This window comes from Colletotrichum acutatum (genome assembly GCF_030867785.1).
Source record: "Colletotrichum acutatum strain CBS 112980 chromosome Unknown BDZ83scaffold_7, whole genome shotgun sequence".
Lineage (NCBI taxonomy): Eukaryota > Fungi > Ascomycota > Sordariomycetes > Glomerellales > Glomerellaceae > Colletotrichum > Colletotrichum acutatum.
Window position 1 is genome coordinate 575833 of NW_026849001.1, and position 22064 is coordinate 597896.

Sequence of the window (22064 nt, forward strand, 5' to 3'; positions counted from 1 at the left end):
AAGCGCAAAAGCTAAAGAGAAGGCCGCACCTCCCCCCCCCCCCCCCACCGGCCGCATCGCTTCTTTCTCTCTTTTTTCCACCAAGATCCTCCAACATCGGGCGAATGAGAATTACGCCCAATCTCTGGAAGATGGCGAAAGACACCGTGTACGAAGGCGTCTTCGGTAAGCGTTGCCTCCTTGCTTCCCATTGTTGCTCTCCGGGCGCCTCCAGGCGCGCGATGCGATTCGACAAATACTGACCGTGGTATCTCCAACTCAGCCATCAACAAGCCGTACGGCATGAGCTCTGCGCAGGTGATCCGCGATTGTCAGCAGCAGATGAACCCCTCGGCCATGTTCAAGCCGTTGATCGAGAGAGACCTTGCCGCCAAGATGCAGGAATCCAAGCAGGAGTGGAAGCGCCGCCGAGCCGTTAAGAAAGACTCCCGCGTAAAGATGGGCCACGGGGGCACACTCGATCCGTTGGCGACCGGCGTGCTCATTCTGGGTGTCGGATCGGGCACCAAATCACTCGGCTCATTCCTCGACTGCACCAAGACCTACGAGACGGTGGTACTATTTGGCGCAAGCACAGACACATACGACCGCGTGGGTAGAATATTGAGCAGACGGCCGTACGATGAGATCACAAAAGAAAAGGTCGAGAAGGCGATGGACAGCTTCAGGGGCAAGTTCGAGCAGATCCCTCCTCTGTACTCGGCACTCAAGATGGAGGGCAAGCCGCTGTATGAGTACGCTCGTGAGGGCAAGGCTATCCCTAGAGAAATCGTGGGACGCGACGTTGAAGTGTCTGAGCTCGAAATGGTCGAGTGGTACGAGCCCGGAACGCACAACTACAGATGGCCTACCGAAGAGGCGGAGACGGCCGAGAAGAACCTCGCTGAGCAGGTCTGGCGAGTGGAGAAGCAACAGGGCTCTGGCCGCCGGCTCACTCCTGAGGAGGAGAAGGAAGAAGAGAAAGCCCTCTCCGAACACGAGACTGTGAAGAAAAAGTTTGAGGAGCGCCAGGATGGTCTTATCCGCGACAAGCCTGCCAAGAAGCAAAAGCCGCCCAAGAACCCGGCCCTGATGTCTGGCGCCTTGGGACAACTCCCAGGTGGCAAGGGCTCCAACCTCATCCCGCCACCTCCGTCTGCGGATGAGCCCTTCCCTTGGACCGACAAGGGCCCGCCCGCTGCCAGGATTCGCATGAAGGTCACGTCTGGATTCTATGTCCGCAGCTTCTGCCATGATCTGGGTGCCAAGGTCGATTCTGCGGGCATGATGGCCGAGCTTGAGCGATCCCGACAGGGTGATTTCGAGGTCCGCACTGATAGCTGCTTGGAGTACGATGACGTTCTCAAGGGAGAGGAGGTCTGGGGACCCAAGGTCGCCAAGGCATTGTCTGAATGGACCGAAAAGTACCCCAACGGAGCGCCGCAATCGCAACGCGAGCGACAGAATGCCCAAGGCCAGCAGAAGCAACAGCAGAACCACGGCCGTAAGGATGATAGGAAGCGCAAGTGGGATAACAAGAGCTTCGAGAAGAACGATGACGCGTCCAAGAAGAGGAGAAACTCCAGCTCAGGAGACGAGGCGCCCGCCGCCAAGGTGGTCAAGTCGGAGCAGGCTAGCGATGTCAAGGAGTCTTCGCCCAAGAAGTCTCCCAAGGCGTCTCCCAAGGCGTCACCTAAAGGTTCTCCCAAAACTTCTCCCAAGGCGAAGTCAGCTAACAAAAAGAAGTTTGATGACGTATGGGAAGGTATTCAAGACTAAAACTTGAGCGTCGCATAGACGAGACAACATTAAAGTACACAGAGACACAAGGGCTTCGTGATGAAAAACATTTCAGTTTGTGAGGCTACGGCCTGGGAGAAGGGCACGGCGTACGGAGGCTTCATTTAGCATGACCCAGAAAAGCATTGCAGATCAAGGGGTGACCCGACACTTGGACACTTGACTACGATTGCCCATTTGCCCGTATAAATAAGAAGATGATGAAGTTTACCAGTTGAAACAGCTCAGTCGTTTGATTTGTGTTCTCCGGACCTAAAGACCGTGTAAATTGATGTGCTGTCTTTCCAGTATTCCCATGGCATATTCGTCAATACGTACTACCTAGGTAGACCAAAGGTACAAGTATCGATCGGCTTCGAATCCTACCATCAGTTGAAAAAGGGGCTACTGCCCAGATGCTTAAGATGGCTATACCCCTAATCCTGAAGCGCAGCGCTACCTACAACTGTAGCTCGCAGATTCGACTCCTGTGGGCGTACTTCGGTTTGGCTACTTCTTCCTGGAATCCTCTTTATCCATTTCATTGCGATTCGTGAAATATAACCCAAGGTTTCCCGCCCAGTATGCAGTACGTGTCGTATCGTCATTAAAGTGTCCGCGGGTATCGCACCGCTATGCATCGTACATTCCTACCCCATCATGATTCCCATGGTCCCCCGTGCTAACCCACGTCACGGCTGCGAAGCCCTCTTCTGCTCCGCCGCCTCCCTCACACTCTCGTCCCTGGCATTCATCTCGCCCAACAGCGACCTCACCCTTTCGATTCGCCCCACGGCCCCCTCAAGCCGATCTAACCGCCTCAGCTTATCCTTGTCCCGCTTCTCCAGCGTCTCGACCCTCTCCTCGAGCTTCGCCCGCGCCCGCCTCTCCGTCGCGACCATCTCGTTGGCCTGCTCGAAGAGACTGACACTCAGCTCCTCCACCTCCTGGCTCGTCGTGCTCAGCCTGCTCTCTGCGGCCATCCTCATCTTCTGCTCCCTCCCTAGCGCCTCTCGCAGGTCTTCCGTCGACGCGGGTCCGTCAGGTGGTGGCGATGGCGTGCGCAGGTTCGGCGAGGACTTCATACCCCGCGGGCTGAGAAGTTGTGACAGTCTGTTCGCGCCGCCGCTTAAGAAACTGGTGCGGGTGGGCGAGGGACTGGGGGCGAGAGGAAGCGCGGGGGCGAGACCGGGAGAGGCGGCAGGGGTGGAAGTTCGGTGGGAGGCGGCGATGCGCAGGCGTGTGAGCTCGTCTTCGTAGTCGGCCCAGCGGTCGACGGCGGCGGCGGCCTTTTGGTTGAGGAGGCGGACCTGGGCTTCGAGATCGGCGATGCGGGACTGGGCTTCGAGGAGGGCGGGGGGCGCTTCGAGGACAACGCCGCAGGAGGGGCAGGAATGTTGCTCTGAGCGGTCGGTTGAGAGGGAGAGGGTTGGCGGTGTTAGCGGCGGGTGCGCGGCGGTCATTGTCATTGTCGCGCTCATGGCTTTGGTGAAGGGGACTATGTGTACTATTCGTTCCAAGCGCTTTTCTCAGTTGTGTGGTGAGAATGAAGCTGGGTGTTCGTTCGCACTCCTCGGTGCAGTTCCGTGGGAAAGTCGATTACTGAGATGCGCGACCGACTTAGACGTGAGAAGTGGCGGGGGATATAGATCAAGCTTCTTTTTAGGTTGTGCTCGAGGCGTTGCAAAGTCCCCGCGTGAGGAAGGGAAAAGCTACTTTAGCGCGGCGGGGGGGCTAGAGAGTTTGAAAGGTGTGACGTCGAGGTGCCAAAGGTTCGTCAGGAGGGGGGATGAAATGCGAGTGGTGGGTGGCCGCGCACGATCATATGTCAGGCTATTATATCTGAGAAAAATAGAGTGTTCGCAAAGGGTGGTTTGGAACTCTTATTCGTAGCAGCACGGCGCTTTGAGGAGGCAGAAAAAGTCAAGGTACAGTTGACTTGTCGCAGGTTCGGTCAAGTGTATTCGTTCGTAGTCAAATGGGAATATTGAATATCGGTGAGTCCACGAAGAGAAAAAAGCAAAGAGAAGGGAACAAGAGACAATTGAAGGGTTTAGGTTCGTACAAATAAGGTAGGTAATCAAAGATGGCAGAGAAGGAACCCCATCTGCCTGAAATCCCGCCCACATGCCACCTTAGCCACCAGACTTACGTGACACCACACACACCTGCCCTTTTCTTTCGATGCCGTTTCCTTCCACGACTAAATTGACGACGCGAACGGGAACTGCGCCTCCTTGCTTTCGTGGGAATTCGGGGGTGGTAACGATGATTGGGGAGGAACGGTGGACCGGGGTCCTTCAGTGTCCCAAACGGGCGGGTCCTAACAAAACGGCGTCGGGCGATTGGGCGAGGAAACCCAATTTGGGCTTTACCTAGATACTCCGTACGGGGGCCGACACTGCTCCACCCCATTTTCTGTTCCAGCACTCTCCTTGCGGTTGAAAGCCTCATCAACCGAGATGGCAGGGAGAGACGGGAACGGTTGTACGACTGTTGCTTGAGCCTTAATTTGCTGCCATTTCTTTTGCATTCTCTTTTATTTGCGGGTCGCAACCGTTTTGATTAAACAAAGTCATGTTTCTTGCTCTCGGTCCAAATTGACTGATTGTTTAAATTAATGCCAATTGCGGAATGTCCGTTCATGTCAATGCTCTGACGGGAACGGAACAACAGTTTACACTTGGGAATTTGGTGACATCCTAATCATGTAGGTGTCATGATTGACGACTATGGAGTGTAAACGACCATTTTCTGGCGATTTCTCCCCCTTCGCTCGTCCTTTGTCTCTGGCGCCCAATACCCGTTCCCTTTTGACAACTCTTGATCGTCCCCTTGCATGAATAAGGCTCCCACATCGGACTGCCCATCAATCAGTCCTTTGACCTCGCCATGTCCCGTGCTGAGCCGTCGCAGTGTATCCCGCACACAAAGGGCACCTTGCCGGCCATGCAACCCCTCCAAACTGCCACTGCATCGTTGGTTGGCAGTGGGGCTCATGCTTCCATCTCTCGTCCAAATTTCATGCACTGCTGCTGACGGCAGCTGTTGCTGATGCTGACGCTACCAGGAAGGATGATAAAAGGCCGTTTTTCTTGGTTTGTTGCGCTGGTGCACCAGCCAAGTCGGCGCTCGGGTTCGGTCCAGAAGTCTGAAACTGCCCAAAAAGCTCGCTGTCATGTCGTCATGCCGGCCCTCTCGTTTCGAAACGCCATGAGAGCACTTCCCTGCTGAGCGAGGAGGCGGTAAAAGCGGCCATCAGCCCTCAGTCCTCAGCCTCGTCGGCGAGGCGGTGCACAATATTCTGCAACCTCAAGCGTCTGAGCGTATCCAGCTGCAAAGCTCTCCACAGCTTAACCTGAACATCGTGAAAAGATAGGCAAGTAGATGAAAAAAAAAAAAAAAGCGCCAATCAGTTTGGCTTGGCCACCTTGCGCGGCTCTCCAATGCCCGTCTCCGGGTCCTTGTACTCCTTCCAGCTCACCGGCACCATGTCGTTGCCAGCCTCGCTGGTGGCCATGATGACTCCCAGCTCATTGGCAGCGGTGGAGAGGTAGTAGTTGGCCTGGTCTCCCAAAGAAATCTGATACATCAAGTCAGCTACCCATCACAAGTCACATTTCAATGTCTTGCAGAGAATCACTCACCACTTGCGCCCGCACCACGTCACCAGGCTTGAAGCTCTCATAGATCTTGACCTTATCCTTTTCTGTCGCCCTCACGTCTTGAGAGCGAATGACGCCCTGCCACTCCGTCTGGAGTACCGTGTCGCCAACCTGCTGGATCGTGACAATGGCCTGCTTCGGCATCAAGCGCACGACACGGCAGAGCACCATGTTGCCGACGTCGGGAAGCATCTCGCGCTTCTTGCTGGCGCCCTTGCGCGCCACGGAGATGGTCGCCAGCTCCTCGGGCGACAGCGGCGTGATGCGGTTGAGGCGCTTCGTGAGGCCGGCCTGGGCCTTGGTGGATGCTGTGACGGTCACGTCGCCGAGCAGGGAGGCGACGACGTTTCCATTGTAGACGTGCGTTCCTGGGCCTGCGGCGAACCGCGTAATTGGGCCGAGGACCTTGCCCGGCACGGCGGTCTGGGGAGTCTCAACAGTGGCCATGATGAGAGCTTTGGATGGATGTATGACGTGTGAGAGCTAGCTATGGTCGGAGCTCTTGTTCGTTCCCGGTGTCACACTTGAGTATGCGTGTGTATGTGACTGCTGAAAAGTGAGATGACCGGTATGAGCTGACCCCAGTCGCGAAGTTTCCTTCCGGCTCCGTAGGTGAGGCTGGAGTATCAAAGTCCGTTCCGTTTGCTCGGTGGATGAGATTGCACTTGTCAGAAACCCGAAAGTCCGATTTTTTTTTCTCAGTGAATTGCCCAGTCGACGGCCCCGCCATCCCGGATAGCTGCAGCTAAACAGCAAAATCCATGGCTAGCCCCACCATCAAAGCTCCGTCAGGCCACTGGCAACTTGAGCTTCCGGGGCGGTGACGCATGGCAGAAAGGGCAAAATGCAGGGTCCTGCCAATCTCTCAACCAAAAACAATAAGCGATGCGACAACGGCCACTACAGCTCAACGAAGCCTTCTTAAACCCATCTTCGCCGGTGCTCCCGTCGCAGAACATTTTCCTGTGTGCGCCCTCTTCGTTCTCCTCCACCGTACACAAGTCCGTCAATTGGACCACCACATTCCTTCCCCTTTTCTTTGCACTTTGGTATCTCAAGTCTTACTCCAGACTCTTCGCGCAAATCACAATGCCGTCTCTCGGGCGCCTGTTTACACTGGCGCTGTGGATCGGTCTCCTGACCCCCATCTACATGTTCCTCGAGAAGAACTTGGAAAAGTTCTACATCTTCGACCACGAGCATCTGCACGACCTCTCCAAGCGCGCCATTGCCGCACATGGAAACGACACGCGCTCCGTTGTCAACTACATCGTGACCGAGCTCAACGGCATGCACCCCACCAACGTCAATCTCGACGAGGAATGGGTCTTTAACAACGCCGGTGGTGCCATGGGCGCCATGTACATCATTCACGCCAGTGAGTTCCCCTTCTTTCAATAATTGAAAGACAATGGATGGCAGTTCACTAACAAAACCTTACAGGCATCACCGAGTACCTCATCGTCTTCGGCACCGCCATCGGAACCGAGGGCCACTCGGGCCGCCACACCGCCGACGACTACTTCAACATCCTCTACGGCACCCAGCTCGCCTACGTCCCCGGCAAGTACGAACCCGAGGTCTACCCTCAGGGCACCGTCCACCACCTCCACCGCGGCGACGTCAAGCAGTACAAGATGGACGAGGGCTGCTTCGCGCTCGAGTACGCCCGCGGCTGGATCCCGCCCATGCTCTTCTTTGGCTTCGCCGACGGCCTGTCCAGCACCCTCGACTTCCCCACCCTGTGGACGACGACCCGTATCACCGGTCGTGAGATGATTTCCAACCTGCTCAAGGGCAAGTTCTAAAAAGGAGACAACGTCCAGGTATGGGGAGGCTTTCTTGGAGGTCTCAGTCATGAGCATAAAGTAGGATGGTTCAAGAGATGGAAATCCTTTGGCCCGGTGACGAAGCGCGTATAGAGTGGTTTTTACGCTGCTCTCTTCTTGCATATCCCATTCGGCCGTTCCGAACGTTCATATAGACATTTAATAATACCGTGCAGCAAAAGCCGCTTCTTTCGTCAAGACAACTCCATTTTCCCGTTCAAAGAGAATTGCCGCTACCTTTGCATCCCTATGCGCTGTCGGTTGAGATACTTTCTTTGCAAGTGAGAGACATGCATCGAATGCGCGAACCAATGAAGACTGATCTGAGGATGGTTCTGAGCGTGAGACATCCATGTCTTGCTAACCAAACAGGCAGCGCTTGAGGCCAAGAATTTTCCGAGCAACGTCTCCGAGTTTTCTCACTCACCCGGACATTCCGACGTCTGCCCCCTGAGCCGTCCGCATCAGAGAAGCACTAATTCCCCAATGTAACACGACTCCACATATACGGCTCCCGTTCCTGCCGAGCCGGAGTTAGAGTCGGCGCCGGCCTAGAGTGGGGCCGCCCGGGAAACGTCAATGATGACCTCTTCTTCGTTTGAACAACGAATCATTGAACAGAGGGCGTGAAATTGTCGCCTGATGACACGCTTCCAATCGCTGTCATTCCTCGTATGCTGCATTATTTCCCTGACTCGGAACGACATGCGCCACGTATCATCACTTACCCTAGACGTCCGACGGCCACATTTCCCGCTGATGGGCCGGTAGTGACTCGGGGTGCTACGCAATTTCTGGCTCTTCAATTCTTACTTTTATTAGGGCGCGTGCCATAAAGTTCAAGATTTTGACGCCGGCTTCTTCCGAAGCGCGATGTAGACAGTGTAACGCCGTGTCTGACATCTTCCCCATGGTACTGGTCTTCTGCGTATGTCGCTTCTTGGTTCACACGCGTATCGGGAGGAAGAAAGAAATAGATAAAGAAGAGGAGGTCGATTGTAGGATTCGTACCCAGAAAAGGCATCGATTTTGACTAGTAGTAGGCCGGTACACATCAGCCATTGTGTAATTGTCGTTGACAAAGCATTACGACCTGGAATGGCCCGGTTTGGCCAGACCCGACTATTCGGGGATTGACGCCCCTAATTAACCGATCGTCGACTCGGCTGTGACTTTCCTGTCTCGAAGCTTGAAGAAAACTCATAGAATTCGAGTCTGGTCAACCGCACAGCAAAAGCTAATCTCGAATAATGGTTTGCCAAGCGAGTTGCAGCCCGGTTATCGGAGCGAAGGCAACGATAATCACATACAAATCCCACAATCGATCAGCTTGATTACTAGGCTAACAATGATACTATTCTGCTTTGATCAAAAAAGCAGACGCACGCGAAAGTTCACATCCGCCAATCTGGTTCCCATCTCGTCTGTACTTCTCTTACACTTGCCCCCTGAGCTCAGGCCTGCTCGCCCCAAGTCCGCTGCCGCTCCGTGTAGTGTTTCCTTCCCCCCTCCCCCACGATCTGCTACGAGCCCGTCCGTTCTTTCTCGGTTTTATCTTGGCCTGAATATCCCTGCTTGTTCGCCTTCTACCTTATCATAAGCCAATCCTTACCCTTCTTTCCCCAAGATAGCGAGTGTTCCTTCCCATCTTCATCCCTGTGTCCTTCACGGGTTCTTTAATCGTGTTTCACATATCGGACCGGAAGAGCCAAGACCATAAATGCGGAAGGCCGCCCTCTTCTTATCTCTCCGCACGTCTGCTCTCTTGTGATGATCACAGCTTCAATATCTGGTTTGACATCAGAGGAACCAAAATACTATGCCAGCCGGAGATACGATTGAACAGTCCCTCTCTGAGTCTCAGCCTAGAGAGGTCTCGTACGATATGAAGTTCTACGAAGATGTATCTCTCGACGAGAAGAGGGGTATCCAACCGCGGCCAGATGCGCCGACCGACGAAGAGTTGCAGACTTTGAGGAGAGTTTCGGACCACATTCCCTTTAAGCTCTTCACTATCGCCTTTGTTGAGCTGTGCGAGCGCTTCTCATACTACGGCTCCGTTATTGTCGTGAGTAGACTCAATTCCTCCAATTGGCAGAAGAAACTAACACTTGAAGTGTATGTTTTGCGAATGAGTGAAGGTCATACCGGTCCGAGTACTAATTAAGCCCAGTTACCAACTTCATCCAACAACCTCTCCCAGCGGGCTCGACGACCGGCGCCGCCCCCAATGGCCAACCCGGTGCGCTTGGGATGGGCCAGCAGGCGTCAACGGGTATCACGACATTCAACCAGTTCTGGCAATATTTCATGCCCTTATTCGGCGCCTGGGTCGCCGACAAGTACTGGGGACGGTACAAGACCATCTGCATCTCCATCGCCGTTGATCTCGTAGGCCACTTGATTCTCATCACCGCCGCTATCCCACCCGTCATCACCAAGCCAGCCGGAAACTCGCTATCCGCACTGCTCGTCGGCATGATGTAAGTAGTATTCTGGCTGCCGGTCCGGATCACCATCAAGCTAACTCTAGCTAGAACAATTGGATTTGCCACGGGAGGTTTCAAACCCAACGTCAGTCCCTTGATCGCGGAGCAGCTCGAAATCGATCACTTGACCGTACGGACGCTTCCGACGGGGGAGAAGGTCATAGTCGACCCTGCCATCACTATCAATAGGGTTTACAACTGGTTCTACATGTTCATCAACATTGGCGCCCTGGTTGGCCAGATCTCCATGGTCTACGCCGAGAAGTACGTCGGTTTCTGGCTGAGCTTTACGCTGCCGACTTGCATGTTGGCGCTGTGTCCTCTTGTCATGTGGTGGGGAAAGGGCAGATATCGCGATCAGCCCCCGACGGGCTCGGTTTTGGGACCGGCTCTGAGGACGTTTCTCTTTGCTCAGAAGGGTAGATGGTCGATTAACCCTGTTACGACCTGGAGGAGCATGCATGATGGGACCTTTTGGGAGAGGGTCAAGCCTTCGAACTTTTCCGATGCAACTCGGCCAAAGTGGATGACTTTTGATGACGCCTGGGTCGAAGAGCTGTAAGTATCAATTCGGCGCACTTGGGTTGACTACTTACTGACCTCTGCAGGCGTCGTGGCTTCGCAGCTTGTGCCGTCTTTTCTTGGTATCCCATCTACTGGCTCTCGTATAATCAACGTAAGTGACTAACTGCCCCTCAACCCATTTGTAGATGGCCACCCATCTAACTCGTCACAAGTGAACAACAACCTAGTATCCCAAGCTGCCACGATGCAGCTTAATGGCCTCCCCAACGATATCCTCTCCAACCTCGATCCCATAGCCCTCATTCTCTTCATTCCGCTCTGCGATCTGGTCCTCTACCCGACTCTCCGCAAGCTCAGAATCCCTTTTACGCCCATCAAGAAGATCGCTTTCGGCTTTTTCACTGGCGCCATGGCCATGGTTTGGGCCTGCGTGCTGCAGTACTACATCTACAAGCGCTCCGTCTGCGGTCAGTTCGCCTCAGGCACCCTACCCAACGGCAACCCCTGCCCTCCCGTCGACATCCTCGTCTGGGCCCAGACGGGCGCCTACGTGCTCATCGCCCTGTCCGAGATCTTTGCCAGCATCACGAGCCTCGAGTACGCCTTCAGCAAGGCTCCCAAGAACATGCGGTCCATGGTACAGGCCGTGGCGCTCTTCATGTCGGCCATCTCGGCGGCGCTGGGCCAGGCTTTCACGCCGTTGAGTACCGACCCGTACCTAGTCTGGAATTACGGCATCGTGGCCGTGCTGGCTGGAGTGGCGGGTGTTATCTTCTGGTTCCAGTTTAGGGATCTGGATAAGGAGGAGGATGCGATGAACGAGTTGCCCGAGGGTCGCATTGGGCAGGGTGCCGCTGCTACTATTGAGATGTCACGGATGGACAACAGTGGGAAGAGGGACTAAGACTTGGATTGTTCGACTATGACTTCAAGGATTGCAATTAGAATTGGCGACTTGGTCTCGTTGTATTCTTTTCGATACTAGACTTTGGCGAAGATGACTTTGAAAGCGAATTGTGCATCCATGTGTGAAATATCCGGCTTTACTTCATAACATCTGAGCGACAAGGTCCCAAGAACGACTGTGGACTGGCGATGAAGACCCGTTACGTCTCCAGTGGCCATCAATTGGGTGACAAGATAACCCGCTAGTCCCCTCTTATCGGTCACCGTCTTTGTTACTACCTGTCTCACCGTGCTTCTTCGGGTACGTTCGTGAACGAATATGCTTGAAGATCGGAGTAGATAAAGTACTCAGTGCGAAAGATAAAGATGTAAGTACTTGCAAAAGCACTAAGCCAATTTCACTTAAAGTAGTCATGGACTACAGCTAATAAGGATGCAATCAAGTGCGAAGTGCCCGGCTTCCAACCTCAACAACACTTGACTGCTGCCGGACCTGGCGGGACGGCCCTGGTCGTGATATAAATACCGTGAAGACAAACATCTTCTAGGAACTTGGTTTAATCCAAGAGGACATGAGCTGCGTGTAAGTGACTATTTCTGCTATGACAAAGGTAACGCGAGCGAGCCACCGGAGGGACTTGGCTTATCAGGGGTAATCTAAAGCTTGAGTCGAGCAAGCTGATAAGGATGTGAAATCTCTACCCACCCAGCCCTGTCCACCGTCAGCTCCTTTGCACGCCTAAAAATATGCTCTCGGCTTCTCAACATGAGAAAGTTTAATCTACTGAGTCTTGTGGTAAGACTTTGCGAGTGTTTTTGCTGGCTAATGCGTATCAGAGTGTGCGAGTAGCTCACGCCCTGCTGGGCGTCGACACCCTACGAGCTTAAGACGAAGGCCTGCGATCCATTCCTCATCCACCAAGCTTTGAACCGCAGCTTCTATAGCCCTTTGGGCTGAAATGGCAGGGTTTAGTATTGTGCTAGGTTGGAATGAGAGCCAGAACGCATTGCTGGGCGATGTGTGAGCGTGGAAGCATACAACAGCCGCCGTGACGAGCATTACTCTCCCATCAACCATAATTTTAGAGAAAATGAGAAAGAAAAAAGCCCACAAAGACCCTTTCTGAAGGGTTTAAGTAAATAAAGGGCTCATTTGGGCTGTAAAAAGTGGCTCTTATCAACCTTCTGGTGGGCGTCTCGAGTTAAATTGTTGTGAGATTCGAGAAGAACTCATACGCCAGTCAGGTCTTCTTCGTGTGCAATACCGTCATCAGGTGGCACTTTGAAAAGTCTCCTATCACGTAGGGATACATCAGGGAAGCAAGAGCTTCATCTGTGAAGCTGACCACACACAACTTGCGCCCGCGTGTTTGACAGCGATCGCAAGCCCAAGGGCAGTTGCATACAAGTGCAATTTGGCTACCGTACCATCTTCCTGCTGGGAAATTACAGTCTATCCGTATATTTGGTGGTTCAGATTGACAGCCTGGGCGAGGTTATGAAGCAGAGGTGAAGAGGCTGCGTGGGCAGTACTCTCTGGTCATCCTACGCCAATTCATAGAGAAAAGAAAACCTACAGACGCCAGATCTTGGTAAGCAATGAATAGGAGAGTCTTAAAGATAGGTGTTGAAGAGGAATGGTTCACTGTTGGGAATTCTGAGCCAGGCGCCGGCTTAGCTGTCAATAGGTGACGGCGAACACATTGACGGAATGATCTGACTTCAGCAAATCCACGGAGATGCCGCCCCGGAGTCCCTATTGTGCATCTTCATGATAGCAGGAAACAGGACGGGTCTTTGCTGGGCCATGATAAGGAATTGCGGTCAGAACCCCCGGATAAGGGGTATCGGGAAACGCAGCGCGGCGGTGGGCGTCACTTTGTGCCGTTGAGTGATCGGGAGCTAGGGACGGGCCTGAGGAATAGCTTACGCCGATGAGATGATCGCTTGTGAGAGAGGAACGCCGAGATAGAAGCTATGCTTGGGCGACTCTGATGTATCTTGAAGTGTGTCCAGGGGCTACTATTGAGCCTGTGAGCCCACACCGTCACCAAGGGGCAGCATCCGTAGCTTTGAGTCGCTGTCCGAGGTTGACCAAGCTAATCCCTCATTGTGTCTTCCGATCATACATAACCAACCGCTGCAGTATGCAAACAATGGCGCACCCATTGGCGAGATGGGATGTCGCTCTCAGCCAAATCGTTGCTTGTAGAGGCCATACGGCTTCAAGGTAGCGAACAATACCTCACCGAAGACTGCATGAATCTCCCCATACATAGCAGCGTCTCCCAGACATGACCCTGATCTATATCCCGCGCTTTAGGTTTCGGCTCAAGGTGACAACAGACACACTGCGTCAAGGGGTGAGGTGCTGAAGGTCCAGATTCTAGGCTACTAAGCATTTTGTTCTTCTTCACAGCATCAGGCCGCGATGCATGCTTGGAAGTAATCTGTCCTTGGAATTCCAAGCCAACAGAGAAAAGTTGCTCCTCTGCGCGGCATACAACGAATACTGTTGGGCCACCAAGCCCATCACAAAGAAAAGACGTAATGAGGCGTCATCAGGTTGCATATGCTCCAGAACCTCCCGCCGAGAAAAGTTTCATGCTGCATGACGGTTGTGGGGGGGGGGGGCTCCCACTACCTGAGTTTGTCTGGTGGTTCAGGGGTTCAGAAGGAGCAGGGGAACGTGGGAGCCGTAGTACAAGCAGGGTAATGTGTGGGCAAGGAAGAGCTCGAACAAGCAAAGCGGGTTTTTTGAGGCTGCAGCCCGTAGAGAGCTGAACCCGTTCCTGCAGTACAAACGCGAGAGGTAGAGAGTGAGTCGATGGGAAGGCCCAAACCCTACGGATAGTGAAGCGGGATCTATCTCAGAGGGAAAGAGATTTACGCCCTCCCGAATCTCTTATCTGTGCCATCCGAAGCACGCGAGTGCCTGTGCTGATGACACCGGAACTCCGTTCCCGGGCCCTGTGATGAAGACAGAAGCTCTATGCGGAAGCTCTTCCACGGACATGATCAAGTCGCTGGATACAAGCACTACGGAGGGGGACCCCTTGGGCAATGCCAACGTAATCAACCTGCGCTCTCCCACGTGGGGTGATGAACGGTTACCGGCGGCATGTCGGAGAGCGAAGCGTGGTGGTGCCCTTCGAGAAGACATTAGGTAGTCCTTTTCGAATGCATGTCGAGGATCTCTGCTTTAGCTTGAGAAGCCTGCAGTAGTAGCCCTGTAGGCGAAGGAAAAGTGGAAGGGAAGGTTTCCCAGCTTCTATGGGCCGTTCATCGGATCTCGGACGGGTGACGGGTGGTGGTGTGGGCTTGGTCAGGGGTCAAGCCAGAGGAAGCGCGTCGCTGGCCGATAAGGGAAGGATCAAGCGCTGACGGTTACCTGACCCATGTTCACAGTCTGGCTTGTGAAGAAGAATTCAATGAGTATCTTGGACGAGCGTGATTGATTGTGGCTGTGGATTTCGAAAGCTCTGTGTCCATACGTGACTGTTGATAAGAGTGACCACTGGCCTCCAGATTCTATTACATCGAACGATACTGGGACCGAATAACATCGGGATAAAGATTCGTTACTAACTCGAAAGTCTCAGTCAACCGTGATCAATGCCACCACGAATCCAATGGACGAGGGCTTGTCCTTCAGCCACATCGGTGTGTACAGGTGGTGTACATCACGCATCAGCCTCGTAAGAACACAAGCCCCTCGTCTACCTATCCAAGACGCTTCAGAATCTTCCTTGACTCTTCAGCGAAGCACCATATTCATCGTCATTTCTGTATTGTTTCTTGGATCCCTTAGAAGTGAACAGATGGGGAAAGAAAAAAAAACTTGGCTCTCCTTATCGGATATGGAGTCCGGACACTACCTAGAATGAGAGAAACAATCGGACCCTCTCCTATCAATCCCGTCGTATCTATCCGTATATCAAAGCCGGGGCCAATCTCACACTACAACGACCGAGCCCCAAATTGGGAAAGACTGACTCGGGAAGAAGGCTTCTAGAAGAACGAGTCCGCCCCCTTGCACATTGATGGAACTTCATCGTCTATGAACCGGAATTTCCGTGGGGCCTCCGTCACTTCTTGCCATCGCTTACATCACAGAGAAAGAACACAAAGCAGCGTTTCTATCGTGCCACGGTATCCGAAGTGATTATGTCTCTTGGTCAAATGGTATTTCAGGAAGCCTCTAGAAGTTAGAAAACCTTCAATGTACCTTATCTAAGGGGGGCGCCCTTCAACAGTCTGTCTAATCTCCCATGATCCAGGCCGTGAGTCAAACTCCAAAGCCGTCGAAAGACCCCAACAACCTCACGTTCGTACCGACATGTCACAAATCAGGAAGAACTGATCGAATGCAATGTCATTGCGGGTAGACAAAACACCCACATAACATACACCTTCCCCTCGGTCAAAACCACCTACACCGAACCCCTAACGCGTCTCCCCCCATCCCCGTCCCGTATCCGTGTAAACCTAAATCCAGAACCTATATGAAGTCATCCCATGCATCGCCCGGGGCCCTTGTGCAAATCCTCGGCGGGCGGCGGCGGCAGCGGGCGGCAACGCCAACCACCCCCGCGCGTCAAGGTACCGCTCGCCCGCCCGTCGGTGTCGCCCGCGTCTTCATCCCGCGCGGTACAACGGTGCTCACCGAACCAGGGGGGAAAAAAAAGTGTGGGATCCACGGGGGCGCACGTTGTCGACTTTGACTCTTTTTGTAAGAGCGCGCGGGAGAAAGAAGGAAAAAACCCCCACGCCGTAGAGCAAGGGGGGTAAATGTTAGGATCAGGGGGAGGGAAAAAGCATGGAGTGAGGAACCGATATCTGTACCTTGTAAATGACCTGGATCGTTCAACCGACGACAAGCGCTCTCATAAATGAGGAAATGCTGCCTTTAAAAGCTGGTTGCGGCGCCCTCTTGCTTCACTTACCGGTTTCCTTCCATCTCGTCTCCGTAGGCTGCAGGGTCGTTTGAAGTTGAACATTGTCTTTATGTATTTTGTGATGAATAGGTACCGTTTGAGGCCTATTGCCCTTCTCTTCTCGAATCGCTCCCCTATCGCTTCGTCATGAAGTAAAGCAAAAAGCCCAATAACCAGAGAATATCGCCCGGGGGCTACCTTATGCACAACTAGCTGCCCTTTTTCTTTCGTTTTTGTCGACCACGCAACGCCATGCCAGCCCATATGAATGATATCGAGGGAAAAGAGCCGTCATCGCCATCACACAAATTGGCTCCGCTCAGACAGGCCTCAACTCAACCCCGACTTGGGGGGAGGTACGCCACCGCCGGGCAGCAAAGAAAATCGACTCCCCAAACGCATGTTTTTTTTCCGAACCGTTTTTTCCCGTCGTCATTCAACAATCCTCGGCACCTGGACGCCGCCGCATGCAATGTATAAGTCGAATGTGTGTGTGTCGATGACACGTGTAAAGTCGTTCGAGCCCAAGGCCGTCGAAACCAAGTGGTGCCGCGTCCTACACTTCAACAGGCCTCGACTTCATGCGAGCCATTCCTCCTCGTCTCTCTTCAAGCCTCTCATAGTCAGGCCTTCGTCCTCCTCGTCCGAGTACTCCTCCTCTTCTTCCTCCTCTTGCTGTTGTACTTCATGATCCCGCTGGTGAACCGCTGGCGCAACTTCCTCCTCGGGTGCCTCTTCCTCTTCCTCCAACATCCACGTCAAGCCGTTGGCTTGCTCCTCCAACGGAAAAGCTTCCTGTGCGTATTCCTCCAGACCTCTCGGGCCCTCCCAAAGTGCCATGGACTGAGTAAGGCAGTTTTCTTCCAGCTCTACATCTCCAAAGTAGGGAGGTTGCTTCTTGGGATCTTCGTGGCCGAGAGAGAAGAGCTTCTCCAGAGCTTCGAGCTGTTGGCGGTAGCCATTAGGGATCTTGACCTTGAGCTCGATCGGGCCCCGGATATACTTGACTGGCCGTCCAACACCTCTCGCGAAAGCCTCACAGGCCTCGCGTGGAGTCAACATCTCCCAAGCCAAAGCGACACGCTTTGTGCGCCACTTGGCCACACCATCCTTGAATATTTGCAGGATGGAGGGACCAACATCGTGCTCAGCATCCAGCCAAGGCAGCTTCACATCTTCGTGGAATGGGGCTTGCCAAGTGAAAGAACCATCCTGCTGGAGTTCCATGCAGAAGAGCGGGTAGGGCAGCGAGGTGAAGTTGTTGTTGTAAATGCCAGTGTACACAAAGGTGGCAGGCATGCCAATGGAGCGAACATACTCTTCGACCTGGTGTTTGGCAGCCCAGAGAGGAAGCGACGGCCAATCCGAGTTATATGCGGCATGATCGGGCATCGTGGAGTAGACATAGTGTTGTACACCAGCCTTCTTAGCGGCGTCGGCAAGTGCCTTTCCGATCTGGAACTCATCTCCATAGAAGGTGGTGTTGATGAAAGCCAACTGGGTACCGCGGAAAAGGTCATTGATCAGGTCGTGGTTTACACCAACACCGGAAATGGGGCCGTTGGTTGTCACGTCTCTGTTGTCCGGAGTGGGCTTATGTCTAGTGTACAACTCGCCGACAAGGACGGTGACATTAGGATTTGAGTTGACCTCGGTGGCTACGACGCCTTCGAGATTCCGCAGCTGAGCGCGGACGTGGTAGCCCACAGCCGTGGCAACTCTGATGAATGATGCAGCCTGACGACCGCTGGCATTGATGACAGCAATCGTCTTGTTCGGGGTGGGCATCGGACGCTTGAAAGGGCGGAAGGTGAGGGAGTTGTTTCTTGAAGAAGACAACGGCGATGCGTCAGAGTATGATGAACGCGAGTGCTTGTGTGTCCTGACGGCGCTGTAAACAGCCGAGTCGCCGTGATAGTGGTGATTTGAGTGATCCTGCTGTTGGTGTTGGTGTTGTTGCTTGGCGGGTCGGATAGGGATCCCAATCCCGTTGAGTTGGGAAGGCATCAGAGTCACCATCTGAGAAGTCTCGGACATAAACTGCTCTTGCGGGGAAGAGCAGAGGCTTTGGCTGTGCGGCCGGCACAGAGTAAAGGATTTTTTTGAGTCGAGAGAAAGGGTTGCTGCAAGGGCTTGTCGTCAACCCCGCTATTTCCCCCAGAGAATACGCTGTAGGGAGGGTGTAAGTGCGGCCTCGGTTTGTGGAGAAGGGTGGAAAAAAGAGAGAGAAAGAGGGCGATGTAGTGTTGGGCTGGTTGTCCCGAAAACGGCGTCGTCGATCGTTGAAGTCGGATTCGATGGATCGATGGGATTTGTTTTCTTAAAGAGGAGTATCAACCATGACAAACCGATACGTAAAATCCCGCCTCGAACCTATAGCAAGCCAGAGGCCTTATCGCGGAATAGGGGAGGACTGAACGGGCCAAGTGCAGGTCTCTGCGCACGCGACGTCGAGAGAACGCGGAGAGAGAGGCAGGCGTTCGGAGTATAGAGTACTTATTGACAAGGTGTGGACGGGTGACGGGTGACGTGACGGGGTGCGTTCTCAAAAAAAAGGAACAAGAATCAAAATGCAGTCGGCTTCAGGCGGTTCCTGAAGCCGTGGACCGGAATGATTCAAGAACCCTGAGGGGTCGGTTGAGGAGAATGGCGAGATACCTTAGATAGCAATCAAACCCGCTATCAAAACAGCGAGCTCCTTATTTTGGTCGATGGCGGGGTTAACCCCAGCAAACAGCCCAAAAAGCCAAGATCCAAGAGATGGACGCACGCCTGTTCAGGCCAAAGGTCGATCAAAAGATCTGGGGGAATGGACGGATAGCAAACTAGGCTGCGTCCGTCGGCGGAGGCGGCGAGGGAAGGTAAGGTATCCCGTCAACAAGGGGGGGGGGTGTGGTAAAGTGCTAGACTTTTTGTCGATGCTGCTGATAAGGGAAATTTGGCGAGGCGAGGCAAGGACTGCAGGCGAGGAAGATATCTCTAGGATTGTCGTACGCTCTCTCGTATTTACCCCGGGTGTTCCTGAGATAAGTGGCTCGAGGGTTGAGACGTTGGCAGCTGCAGAAGCTGTAAAATGGATGGAGGGGTGTCTAGATGGGATGAGGCAGCTCTCAATGGTGTGCGGATAGATTTGGCCCGCGAAGATTGCAGCAGGCGTGGATGATGAGAATGCGCGTGCGAAAGACAAGAGATAAAGCGTGTGTGAGTGAGTTTGAGTGACAGAGCGAGTGAGTGAGAATGTGGTGTGTGTGCGAGTGTCCCCTGCCGGTCTCAGTCAAGTGAGCAATTGTTCTCAGTCGACTTGCCCACTCAGGAAAGCCCCGGGATGACGGTAGGTGTGCGTGCTTGGTTGCTGTGCTTGTCGTCGTTGTCGTCGGGCTATCCACCGATAATCTGCAACCGAATACTCGCGGTGCAAGGAGGCCGTCCAATCGGGGTATATACTGGCTGACCGTGCCCCAGTATGCGCGTTGGAGCGTCACCGGTTAGATTGCCTCGTGGGCGCTGGGCTGGTCGTCCGCAAAGAGGCCGGGCTAGGTGTGCAGGTTGGCGAGGGAGTTCGGCGTGGAGATCCGATGCGAAGCTGGCTGATTTCGGGGTGTGCCTCACCAGCGGTGAATGGTCTGAGCCTGGGGGTTGGGTGGCAGCCAGGAAAGGAGAAAATAAAAGAGGTCCACGGTGCAGTGGATAACGACTGGATCAGATGATGTTCCTTGGAGTCTTGGATGGTGCCGTTTTTTGTCGCGATGGCCTTCTGCTTGTGTCGTTGGGCGGCTCTTTTGCCTACAGAACGACTAGGGCGATTCTGTAGAGTGGTTCGGGTAGAAAGAGGGAGGGGTTGCCTTATGTGAAGTCGAACCTAAAGATGCTTGAGACGACCGGAGCAGAAATTCCAGGCTGTATCCGTACCTGATGCGAAATAGGTAGGTAAAGTCGGGGCGTTTTGAAATATGAAAGAGAGAGCCAGACCAACGATCCAACGCTTTGAGAATAAAGGTAAGAAAGAGGCAAAGACCAGATGACCTCAGATGAGGAGTCTGCAAGCTTTTGATACCGGTCCTAGTCAGTCCGCGTGGTGATTTGACCAACTGGAAACGGACAAGGTATGCCGCGATGTTTCTGGGCCGTGCTGGCTGGTGGTGCTGCTGCTGGTACTGGGCCCACAGACTGGTGATGTTGATGGGCGAACAGGAAGGCAGGCCGAAGCAGAGTGCATGCAATTCGACCAGAAGAGTGTAGCCAGTGGGATGAGAGGATGTGCGAGGAAAGAGGGTGAAAAAGAGGTGTAATCGTGGATTCGGTAGATTGATAAGTCTGGAAGCGGAGGGGGAGGGGAATAAGTGTAAGGTAAGTATGTATGGATAAGGTACCTAAGGTAAGGTAGGTATGCGGGTGTGGGAGAGAAGGTGTATGACGGGAACAACCTAATGCTGTAAGTGAGGAAAAGTGTTGTGATATCCAATCTTCTTGGGTGATGGAAAGAGCAGCGAGACAAAGTACAGCAACCGCGAGATTCTCAGTGTTTGTAGAGTTAGTCGGCAAATGCAGCAGCAGAGCAAACACAAACGGGACGGTCAGAGTCAAAAAGTAAAATCCAATAACTACGGATAAAAGAATTTGTATTTTTACTGGAGTGAATTCGGTGGCCAGGGCCAGGCGCGGCAGGACCTTGCGGTTGGCCCTTTTCTGTTAATAATTGAATCTTCGCCGGCGGCCACGAGGTTGAGCACGTTGCGTTTTCTCATTCGAACCTTGATGCAAGCGCAAACAACGGGGCCCCATCGAGCGGAAACACCACACCCAGCCATCAAGCCATCATCCATGGGGCCGGAAGCACGCCCGGATCCCAGACGTGCCTGAGAGGAGGGAGGGGGGGCACTCGCGGAACTGTGAGAACGCAAGAACAAGATGGGATGAGATGAGATGGAAACACTGGGAGTGCGCTGGGGGGTTGTGGTTCGAGTAAGTACTAGGTAAGTAATGAGAGAACTCTGCTCTGCACCATTGATGATGAAGAGCCGGGAAAGCATTACCACGGCCATCGAGTAATGAGAGGGTAAGTGTAAAGCGGGAGATGCGAGGTGGGAAGTTAAGTGGGATGGGAAACACACACCTCAGTACTCCGTACCTACCTACTAGGTAAGTTGTATGGATACATGAGAAAAGATACGCGGCTACCTCAGCCGGTACGGTGTCGAGGTGGGAGCACGTGTACCGCATTACCTTCCCATTCCATCTAGCACCACCTACCAAAACTCGTGTCTCTTCTTTCTTTCCACTACTGTGTAGATTAGCCGACTCCAGTCCCTCACCAAACATCTTCCAGAAGCTACGCCGTTGCCTGTACTTTCCAGGGTGTACCGGAACCACGTCTGCTGCAGCGCAACCAGTAGCAGGCCGGGATCGATGACTTGGTCACTGAATCGGGCGATGCATCAACGAGACGGGGACTTCTGGAGCCGTATTGGAGCCATTCTCCAAAAGAGGGGCCGCTCTGGACGGGTCCTGGAACGGGACTACGGCGGGCAGCCCTCAGTTCCATTCCGTCTCAACTCTCAGGGCAAGTCTTTGTGTCCATGTCTCATGAGCGGGAAAGAAACTTGGAAGGCGCAGATGTATCCGTAGTGGACCTGACCAAAATCTGAGAATGTGAGAGAGAGAACGACCTGGAAGGCTGGGAGAAGATTACTAGGGCCTTCCCAGTGCCCTATTTGCAGCAATTTTTCGCTTCCCGTGAAGCCTAGCACAGTAGGTTGGCTTTATTATGTAAGAGCATGGCCGCGGTTGGCTCGGGGTTTCGCTTACACAGTTGCTCTTACCTACTGGGAAACACCTCCAACTTTTTTTCCTCCTCAGACAGTCAGACCTCTCACCATCTGTCCCCAGTCTTTTTTTCCTCTTGCGCAATGCTGCGGCTTCAGAAAATTTTTCCTTATCTTTGGCAACTTTATTACC

General features: G+C 53.5%; 6 protein-coding genes across 6 annotated transcripts; 3 read left to right on the forward strand and 3 right to left on the reverse strand.

Annotated features, from left to right (window-relative positions):
- Positions 1-43: 43 nt before the first annotated feature.
- BDZ83DRAFT_602596 (trub family pseudouridylate synthase) lies at positions 44-1996 on the forward strand. The gene is made up of 2 exons (XM_060507182.1): positions 44-165; positions 263-1996. Exons 1-2 carry the CDS (start codon positions 105-107, stop codon positions 1756-1758), a joined length of 1557 nt encoding a protein of 518 aa, XP_060370444.1. The 5' UTR covers positions 44-104; the 3' UTR covers positions 1759-1996.
- A 454-nt stretch (positions 1997-2450) lies between these two features.
- On the reverse strand, positions 2451-3227 carry BDZ83DRAFT_747599 (uncharacterized protein; the record flags this gene model as incomplete). Its single annotated transcript, XM_060513463.1, has 1 exon — positions 2451-3227. One exon carries the CDS (start codon positions 3225-3227, stop codon positions 2451-2453), a length of 777 nt encoding a protein of 258 aa, XP_060370445.1.
- A 2092-nt stretch (positions 3228-5319) lies between these two features.
- Positions 5320-6149, reverse strand: BDZ83DRAFT_602602 (exosome component EXOSC1/CSL4-domain-containing protein). Its single transcript, XM_060507183.1, has one exon. It carries the CDS (start codon positions 5868-5870, stop codon positions 5373-5375), a length of 498 nt encoding a protein of 165 aa, XP_060370446.1. The 5' UTR covers positions 5871-6149; the 3' UTR covers positions 5320-5372.
- Positions 6150-6512: 363 nt separating this feature from the next.
- Positions 6513-7231, forward strand: BDZ83DRAFT_715813 (C-8 sterol isomerase; the record flags this gene model as incomplete). Its single annotated transcript, XM_060511787.1, has 2 exons — positions 6513-6801; positions 6867-7231. The coding sequence occupies 2 exons, from the start codon at positions 6513-6515 to the stop codon at positions 7229-7231; spliced, it is 654 nt and encodes a 217-aa protein (XP_060370447.1).
- Positions 7232-9071: 1840 nt separating this feature from the next.
- BDZ83DRAFT_782215 (POT family protein) lies at positions 9072-11295 on the forward strand (the record flags this gene model as incomplete). Its single annotated transcript, XM_060515556.1, has 5 exons — positions 9072-9324; positions 9426-9735; positions 9790-10299; positions 10350-10417; positions 10479-11295. 5 exons carry the CDS (start codon positions 9072-9074, stop codon positions 11168-11170), a joined length of 1833 nt encoding a protein of 610 aa, XP_060370448.1. The 3' UTR covers positions 11171-11295.
- A 5393-nt stretch (positions 11296-16688) lies between these two features.
- Positions 16689-17897, reverse strand: BDZ83DRAFT_566990 (NmrA-like family protein; the record flags this gene model as incomplete). Its single annotated transcript, XM_060503908.1, has 1 exon — positions 16689-17897. The coding sequence occupies one exon, from the start codon at positions 17895-17897 to the stop codon at positions 16689-16691; it is 1209 nt and encodes a 402-aa protein (XP_060370449.1).
- Positions 17898-22064: the final 4167 nt, after the last annotated feature.